This window comes from Chenopodium quinoa, unplaced genomic scaffold, assembly GCF_001683475.1.
Source record: "Chenopodium quinoa cultivar QQ74 unplaced genomic scaffold, ASM168347v1, whole genome shotgun sequence".
NCBI lineage: Eukaryota > Viridiplantae > Streptophyta > Magnoliopsida > Caryophyllales > Amaranthaceae > Chenopodium > Chenopodium quinoa.
In genome coordinates, this window is record NW_018742616.1 from 942994 (window position 1) to 953404 (window position 10411).

The window sequence follows — 10411 nt, forward strand, 5'->3', positions numbered from 1 at the left end:
GTGGAGGCCCGGCCTCCCCGGCCCAGATTTGTGGCCCATGTATTATATTTTATAGCCCACATTAAAATTAGTATATATAGTATTCAAGACACATATATGACAATAAATATACCTTAATAAAGCCCAAATCTCCCAATAACTTAATATCATCAAAGTAATATGTTTGGAGGGCAATCATATTTTGATATTCAACTCATCAATTACTATTGTTCAATAGCAAATCAATCCCATAATTTGAAATTCTTCTTTTTGATTAATTTTTTTTAAATTATGTAATTTCATTCAATTAATAAATTTCTTTGTGCTATTTACATGATTGTGATTAATTGATTACTTGCTTAATATGTTTATTATATAATAATTTTGGCTAATTTTTAATTAATTGAATGGACCTTTAGGATCAAATTTTAGGGTTATATGCTACTTAATTTGAGAATGGTTGTTTTTGTATTGATATAGGTTAAATCGTGAAATAAAAAACACTAGATTTTCTTAGAGATGTTTTGGTTTAAACTAATTTTTTTTGTGACAATAAAATATTAGTACCTTTCAATTTTTTTCCATCAATCTGTTGTCTAATAAGTCTGGCCCCCAGGACTTGAAAATCCTGGCTTCGCCCGTGTTTGGATGGAAACCATGAGAGGAGAGAGATATAATATTTAAAGGTAGCTTTTTGCCAAAAAATAATTGCCAAAAAAAGAAGTGTAACACTTATTAAAACATGACCGAATATATGATAAGTGTAACACTTATTAAACACGGAGGGAGTATACGTAATCCTGGCTAGAACGTACTTCACATTTAGCCTATATTGGAACTATCTTGGTGCATTTTGTTGATGATGGTTTATTTGTTGCTGTGTTTGTTTTTGTAGTTGTTGATAGATGGCAGCCATCTTACTGTATGCGTCCATCGTCATCGGCTGTAAATTAAACATTGTTACATTAGTAACGTACATACGTACTATATGTACACACACTTGTATCTAACAAATATATTGATACCAATAATGTAAATTGACGTGCTTACATGTGATTGGCATGCAAGATATGCTGATAAGGGATCCGCCGGGACCATGGCTCCTTGAGGCAACAGGCATTCACTACCACCAGTAGGGTTACCGGTACCATCACATGTTGGCGGCACTAATGGCATGTTATAAGCAGCAGCCATATTCATGAAAGAGGGAGGGACTCCGGCCACATTAGGCGGCCGTGCCATGGGGTTCATCATATTCATGTTCATGTGATCCATTCCCATTCCCATACCTATCCCCATACCCATTCCCATCGGAGCCATCATCGACATTTGTAGTTGGTGTTGGATCGCGAGTGGCATCATCATGGGCGGCAAACTCATTCGACTTAGCATTTGAATTTGTGCTTGTAAATTCTTTAGGTATTCAATTACTTCATCAAGCATTGAAGCCTTGTCTGTCTGCCAAAAAAAAAAAAAAATAGATAATCAAAGGTTATAAACATGCCTTAATTCTATAATTAAATGATGTATAATGAAGTGCAAATCACATAATTAGTAGCTAAGAGGAGAAGTTGGTATACCCTAGTCACAAAATGAAAGCTAACTCCTAGGAAAATCATCCCATTCTCATTAAGAAAAACCATTATAACACAACGGACTACTAAATAATTTCAAACTAGATTGGGACACTTACCAAAGATAAAGGTTTCAAAATTTTAATGTTAATTAAAGTGCGCTATTTTACTCTAAAAGTCTATAGTATAGACAACACTTGATTAGCACTATAAATGACACACAAGGTAAGGTGATTAGTTAAGAGAAATTCCACATATGTTTAAAATAATTATTACATACTTTAATCTTACTATGCAATAAGCACTTGATCTCTATCAAATTCTTTGCATCCAAAAAAGAATATCAACTTTTTTTTTTTAGGAAAACCTTTTGTTTTAATCATATAGGATGTAGTTATTCTTTTTCTTTTTCATTTTTTTTTAACGACTAGGAAGTAGTTATTCTTGTTAGAATCATTCTAACCCCAAGTTGCTTCAGATAGTCAAGATGGTGGACCTCAATTAACAATGTTCTGTATTTATGAAATTGAAAAGGGGAGCATTTTTTCCGAAATTTATAGCCACCAAATTAAAAGCCAAAAAACAAATCCCAATAGATATGAAGAAACATGTAGGCCCCTCCAACAATTTTTTTTTTTTTTTTTTTTTTTTTTTTTTTTGTATAAAAATTTATGTATAAACATATTGTACTGCTACGATTATTAAATCGAAAAGACTGGTCAAAATATCTACAATTTGTGTTTTTATTTAACAATAGTGTATCTTATATTAAATGCTACCCAAAAAAATCTATATATGTGGCTAACATCAAATATACGTAGTATGAGATATCAGATATGTATCCAAATTGCTAAACTATGTGGAGAAGATAAATGGATGCCCCAAAAAATCCAAAACCACTAGATTACTTGTCTTTCATGGCCCTCCTATTTTAGACCTTTAGGTTCTTTATGCTCAAAGGTAAAAGATGTTGCATTTTACATGGAATCCCATTTTAATCGCCTTTTCTTCATCCCTTTAGCTTTAATAATTCTTTTTTTTTTTCTTTAAATTATTATTATTATTATTATTATTATTAAATCTTACTCGGTTTTTACCTTACTATTATATCAACGCCACATCATGTGTGTTACCACTGAATTATAACTCAATCATCATTACATTTTTTTGTCAAAGCTAATATTCTATAAAATTATAGAGTTCTCAAAAAAAAAAAAAAAAAAAATACACATAAAACTTTTAATAATTCTACATCATGGCATGGCATGAAATAAAGTATCCATGTGTGAACACGAGTCACACCATACCGTCTAATAATGGTGTGGTAGATTACATATATGATACTTTAATTTTATTCGATTTTGTTCAAAATTGCTGATAATATTTACAATTTAAAGTATAGTGATCTTGGACCATGAATTGAGGAATTACCTAACACAATAATGTGGTTGACAACACTAGAAAGAATTTAAATGCTTATTCTCCTATTCACAATGGCTACTTACTAGCTAGAGGCATCAAGAACCATGTTGAGAAGATAATGTAAAGGTGTCATTTCGATTCCCTGTATAAATATAAATGAAGACTCAAAGTAGACATTTTCCATCAATTTGCCAGGTCTTAGTGGCTGCGATGCTCATTGGAGTACTTGTTAAATCCACTTGCCCAGCAACATCATGAATTTAAAGACTTTTTTGTTATTGACCCCCTATATAATTTTCGTAATTTTACTACACAATCTTTTATCCTAGATTAAACAATAAATTATTGTGTGCACTTGAAACTTGAAAGTACTAAGGACAGTGTTATCATTAGCGAGTGGATGACACTTGCTCTTTTAGAGGACACATTTGTTATGCCCTTGAAAGTACTAAGGATAGTGGTACTATATTAGCGAGTAAATGACACTTTCCCTTATAGAAAACACACTTGTTATTATGCACTTGCCATCGTGAGTAAGGAAGAACTCCTTCCCTTTTACCTCATACACTTCTCATGCACTTGGCGTCATGTCGTCAAGAGAGCATCATTCTTGAAGCTCAGCACTTCAATTCAGATATACTATATACGTTTTTTTTTTATTCTACCAACTTTATGCTTTGAGGTACTTTCGGCTTAATTATATTTTTCACAAACATCTTTACCATCTACACATTTTCAAGCTCATTTTCTTACTTTATCCTCTCTTTTTTTTTTTCTGAATTTTGTATGTCTTTCTACTTTATCTCTTTTAATTTATCCGTATTTTCCTTACATTCGCTCACATTTTACATTTTCATTGTTTTCTAAAGAATTTAACTATTGTAAAAGTGTAGAAAAATGGAGGGAGTACATACCTTATTTGAATTAGGAACCAACTTTTGCAATGTCTTCATCCTTTGATTGATCTTGTCTCTTCTTTTCTGAGAATTTGTTTACCATGTGATTAATTATGAAATTATGAGATTACAAAATGTGATGACATGATGATGATGTATGTCAAGCAAATCCAATAAAAAAGATAACAATAATAAAATATCAATATAAAAATAAATTACCAATCAGTACCAGTATAATATAAATATTGAATATGATAAAAAAAAACCACTTTTACGTCACCTTTAATCTTTAATTAAATCTAGCAAACCTAATTCAACTGTAATTAGCAAACAACTAATTATAGGATAATCCTCCAATCATTACCTTATAAAGGTTGATAGTGACGTTCCTTTAAAATAAAATTAAAATAGCATTGACATAATATTGATCCTGACATGTCAACTAAAATTGCTAACAAAAGATAAATGAGGTTATATTTGTGAAGAAACAAGTAGCAGACAAACAGAGGACATACTCTTTCAGATTGATTATGAACAGCAGCAGCCCTGCTCCTTTTTGTTGATACACCTGATTTTGCTGTACCTTGCTTTTGATTTTCCTCTTCTTCACCTCTTTCCCTCTATAAATTATAAAATTAATGAAACTAATTAATTAAAATTAACAAAATAATAGTGATTTATATAATCCAAGATTCAATAAAGGTATGTAACTAAAGTTAACTAACAACTTGTTTGATAGGTGGTAATTTTATTTATCCTAAATGGATGGAATAAAACTTATTAAAAAGTAATTAAAATTAACTGCTTGTTTAGTAGGTGTGCCTAGGTGATAATGAATGTTTGAATGTTTATCTACTTTTGTGAAAAGAAAAAAGCCATAGCAATACTTGTCAATCCCCAAATTTGGTAATTTTTCATTAGAACTTTAGAAGTGGTATGATAGAATGGTAATGAAAATTTGTTAAAAAAATATTTACAATTTGACTTTTTTTGTGTGTGAAATTACATATAGCTTACTATGTGTTATTACCATGAACCCCTTTTGTATATGGAAAAATTCATGGGAATAATCCCACCTTTGAGTCATTCGTTTTTAATAATCCCACCTTTGAGTTATTTTTTAATAATCCGACTTTTACCCCCCATTCTTTTTTATTGGTCCCATTTTACCTGAAACCGGTTGAGGAGGTAATTTTTTTTTTTATTAATGTACACGTGTCACAATTTGATCTGTCCAAAATAAAAATAAAAATAAAAAATAAAAAATAAAGAAAAAAGAAAAAGAATTAAAAGTCCCCAAAAAATATCAGACTCCTTAATCCCCTCCTCTTCGATTCATTTTTGGCTGCTCTAATTCATTCATCATCATTCAATCATCATCGACCATCATCTTCACCATTCATCACCTTCAATCAGCTACATCATCAACAAGCATCAGCAAAATCTCTGCCTTTGGATTAATTAAAGGAATCGTGGCCGTCCAATTTCATTAATTTGTACAATTTCTCACGCGAAAATGGAGCAGATGCTCATACCATTCGAAGCTACCGCTCTGAACTTCCTGTCTCAAAGTTGAAAACATTGAACAAATAGGAGTGTCCGCTTCGATATAGCTGAGCGCCTGCTCAAGAGTCCTTGATTCTTTGGCTGAATTGGGGCATGGGCGTAATTGCCAATTGCGAGGCTGTTTGTGTGCCAAAATGGTGGTGCTTAACTGCGGTTTTGCTGCTGTGAATGGGTGGAGAAATGGGAGGTGATGAGGGTGCGATTGGTGGTGGTGTGGTGCTTCAGGGTGACGAGCAGGTGCAGCAGTGGCGAGCTGCTGGGCTGCTGTTGTTGATTCGAGTTTGGGCGGTGAGTGATGGTGGAGGTTGAGGGTAAGTTAGGGTGGTGCGTGAGTGAAGAGGGGGCTGGTTGGTGGCTGGGTTGGCTCCCTGCCTCCATGGTGGCTGGCTGATTTTTGTTTTATATTTTTTTTGTTATTTTTTTTTTTTGGTTTTCTTTTTTTGTTTTATTTTTATTTTTTTTTTTGGCCAATCACAGGTCGCAACCTTTTATAACAGGTTACATGACCGATTGAGACCAATAAAAAAGAATGGGGGGTAAAGGTCGGATTATTAAAAAATAACTCAAAGGTGTGATTATTAAAAACGAATGACCCAAAGGTGGGATTTTTCCCATGAATTTTTCCTTTGTATATCACCATCTACTAAACATAATGTTAGTTTAAATGTTTTTCTATTTTTATTTTTCGTGGATGAAAAACAATTGACATTAGCGATAAGGATTTTGGAATTGTGTCTTAATATGCAACACAAAAATGTGTTTATACAATCATGTTTATTCTTAAGAATTAAGATTATTAGTGAGTTTCTACTTTATAAGGATTTCCTTAACACAGGCTCAATGTAATTAACTAAAAAGTTATCAAGAGTTTGAATTTGTGATCCAATGTAAGATATAGCACACGAGAATATATATAAAATTGTAAAAAGTCTTTTTTTTTCTACAGATTGGTTACGTTGTTGGATCCTTCTACAACTATTGTATTCTTAACATGCCCATGAACAACTAGTAGGCCATTGATGATTAACCATGACCTAATACATTTGCATAGTACCTTTTTTCTTTGTATTAGTTGTTGATGAGTTTTGTTTTTTATTTGAAAGCTAAGGACGCCCCAACATGGACCGACCACATCAACAAATAGCAAAAGATATACACATTTGAAATCATGACCTAATTTTCAACACATGAATATAGAAAACATTTTTTTTTCTTCATATTAGCTATAGTGGATTATTCTTGCTTACTAGTGATTTCCCCCTATATAGACTCAATACAATGAACAAATATATAGGAGATAATGGATTTGGAATTGTGACCTAATAGCAACACATGAAATAGATTGTGAGGATACCATGCCACTTCTTTTTTTCAAAGATTAGATAGAGACAATGGAATTGGAATTGTGACCTAATAGCAACACTTGAAATCATTGTGAGAGTACCACTTCTTTTTTCCAAAGATTCGCTATTGATTTTGGCTTGAAAGCTTACCCCTAATATGAATCGAGTACCAAACCATATAATAAGGTGATAAGGGATCAATTTGAAATAGGACACAAGAATAAAGTTTTACAAGAATATTTTTCTCTTAATGAATTGAATTTAACCATTAATATCTACTTTTTGAGCGTAGGGACTATCATTAACATCAACTCCATACCAGTAAAAAAAAAATGAAGACACTAGGATTTTAGCGTATGACTTTATCAATAAGGTTGATACGGAGTTCTACCTTTTTCTTGACATTCACAATTGAATCTTGCTTTCTAAGAATTAGGCATTTACTTTATTCCATTCCTTGTGCAACAAATGTTAAATATCAAAATTTCTCAATCTTTCTTAACTAATTGGCTATCATCAAATAATTATCTCCCTCCATGCTCAAAAATCTAAATGTTGTTGTTACTTGTTATCAACAATTCACATGAAAAAAATACACATTTAATCCAATTCTAGTACCTAGAATTTCCAATTGAAAAGGGTATTTTATCGGACATATATACAAACAAAAAATGGTTACACCACCATGTATATATAATTACATAGTTACATAGCTATCATGTAATGATAACCTCATATTGCCAATATGCAATTATTATCTTTATTTGTGACTTGTAAGCTACTTCGTTTAATACACGTACACCTCCAAAATATAAATGGCAATATTTTTTATTTTATTTTTGGCCTAATTATACTTCATGAATAAACATTATTAATTCCCTAAAAAAAACATTATTAATTAAATAATTTCTGAGATTAAATATTTTGCAAGTGATTAAAAAATTATTTTCTTATGTTGAGGATGAGCAACACTTTGACTTATCTTATTGATACACCTTAGATAGGATGTAAAATTGTAAATAAGGCAGGATTTGTATGTTTCATTGGTTCCCTTAATTAAAGGTTTGCCACTTTAATAAATTATTTACTTCAATTTGATTTAATAAAATGTTCACCTAATGTTTCCTTTTAAAAAAATTATTGTGAGATTAAAAAGACGGGATTAGAAAATTACCTGAGACCTACTATGACTTACCGAGTCATGGTCGTCAACAGTAATAGTCATGGTGTTTCCCGGTGAAGGAGGTCCAAATGACGTGGACGTAAGACCGTTATTATTATTCATACTTCTCAACTGCTCACACGTGTCCTCCGCATGTCGTTTCCTCCTAGTACTCTCCGTCGCGCTCTTACTCACGCTCCAATCAGAACCCATTGGAACACGCGCCGCTGCACTGCACGACCCCACGCGCGTGGAGCAACCCATCACATTCGTATTTGGAACGAGCGCGTCGAGCGTCACGGGAACAGGAGCTGGTGTTAGTGGCCCATACCACGGAACGATGTCGTCTTCGTCTTGCTCACACGTGCCTTGGCGCCCTCGAGAGGGTGTCGGTTTTGGGTTTTGATAGGCTTGGTTTACTACGGACTCAAGCATGCCGTTGGCACGTGTGGAGGTTTTTTCAGGCCACGCCACGGCTTCGGCTAGGTTGGATTTGCTTGGTACGCGCGGTAAGCCTAAGCCATGCATTGTGAGTTGCCCATTTTCCCATGTTAGCTCCGCCATTTCGTAATCTAGCCTGTTAATTATTTTGGCATTCAACTTATATTAGATTTAGTCAAAATAAATTTACAAAATGTGATCACCACATAATGAATAATCTATCCTTTCATTTCAAATTGTTCTTTCCACTATAACTGATTTTATCCTACAAAATATAAAGAATAATAATGACTTTAAATAAATCGTTTGAGTTACTCAAAATAAATTCAATGATTAATGACTGATCACCGTACTTGGGATTTTATATTATTTTATTTTTCTTTTTAATTTTATGTTCATATAATGCAAGCCCTAACTGAATTTATGTAACTTATTAAGTGTATCTAACTACTCATTAAAAAAAACTGGTCTAGCATCATGCTAAGAAGTATCAAAAAGTAAGACACATATGATCGGAGCTAATATAACTTAGTGAGACAGATATATAGCTCAGTGTTAATAATAATAATAATAATACTCCCTCCGTCTTATTACTTGTTCTAGTTGATCATATCATGTAAGAGAATTTGAATTAAATTGGACATGTAAATTGAGACCGAATGAGTAATAATAATAATAATGATAATGATAATAATAAGCGTATAATAAAACTAGCTTAGTTAGTTGTAGGGGAAGAGTGCATACATGGAGGTATCAGGACCAGCGGAGAGGGAGGCGGATAGAGATTGCGAAGGAAGAGCTTTTGAAAGCGGCAGTTGTGGCGGCTGCGGTGGTGGCGGCGGTTGTAATTGGATAGAATTACCACCATCTTCTAGATTATTCCAAATAGGAACACAATGATTTTGGTTCATGATTTTTGCTTATTTAGATAATAATACAAAGTACAAGTTCTATCTTATTTAGGTTTTATAACCTAAGCAAAGAGGTAAGATTCAGTGGAAATTGTATTAAAAAATAAATTAAAATATGATAGTAACTTAAATTGCCATTTGCCCCTCAAATATATTTTAGTGTCAAATACTGAGAGCGTGTACAATTGTAGTCCACGACATATAAACGGGCTATTCAATAATGGGCTTTATTTTTATGTTATTTCAATTTTATATATTTTTATTATGATGTTTTGGTTTTATATGGAAAGCCTTGTAATTGGCTCTTAAATGGGCTTCTAATGTACCAGTGATAAGTCAGGAAGATGTCTCTAGTAGAAGTTGGGCTTTTAATCATGAGTTTTATATACAACATTTTTTCTTAACTTTAATTTTCAATTTGAATATTTTGTCTGAAACTATATTTTATATCATAAAATTCATATTTTGGTCAGCATCTTATAATTTTCCTTAAACTTTGTAAAATACCTAATATTACGATTATTACGAAACAATGGAAGTACTCCACTACATAGTTCTCATTATATTATACTTGTAATAATATCAATATCATTACAAAAAAGTTGCATCATCAAGTATCTATGCAAAGCCCATTCATATATTTCTGTGCTTTCATGAATTGTGTTATGTTTTGTTTCATTGTGTTTATGAATTCAATGCAAATGCTTGGCCATTTTCGTACTGTCACCTATATTGTTTACAGTTTATGTGATCGTTATTCATTCCTATTATACAGAGGAAGTACAAATTCCAATTATGCTTGGCCATTTTTTGTTTCATTAGTCGCTTCAGCTTTGCCTTTCCATTCTTATCTAAAGCAGTGACTCACTAATCGATTGCCAAGTACTTGATCATACTATGGAAGTACAAATTTACATTGATGATTTTATGGACGATATTTGATATTAGATTTTAATATTATGTATGGAGTATTATTGGAGATGCAGAGTGACTCAAAACTTTATTTTACATAATTATGATATTTTTCACATATATATTAAGTTGATCGGCATATACACCTCTAGTATGCATACCAAGCATTAGTTATAGACTCACTCCCCTTTGTTGGATTTAAGTC

The 10411-nt window shown here is 32.3% G+C and overlaps 1 protein-coding gene across 2 annotated transcripts; it reads right to left on the minus strand.

Moving 5' to 3' along the window:
• Positions 1-695: 695 nt before the first annotated feature.
• Positions 696-9418, minus strand: LOC110721486 (transcription factor UNE10-like). Of its 2 annotated transcripts, none has more exons than XM_021900641.1 (6): positions 9128-9418; positions 7976-8519; positions 4387-4491; positions 3890-3955; positions 1030-1437; positions 696-922 (listed from the first exon to the last, which is right to left on the minus strand). In XM_021900641.1, the coding sequence occupies exons 1-6, from the start codon at positions 9292-9294 to the stop codon at positions 818-820; spliced, it is 1395 nt and encodes a 464-aa protein (XP_021756333.1). In that variant the 5' UTR covers positions 9295-9418; the 3' UTR covers positions 696-817. The 2 variants fall into 2 exon arrangements, with proteins under 2 accessions (XP_021756333.1, XP_021756332.1); XM_021900640.1 differs by having other exon boundaries at positions 7955-8519; positions 9128-9417.
• Between the last annotated feature and the right edge of the window lie 993 nt (positions 9419-10411).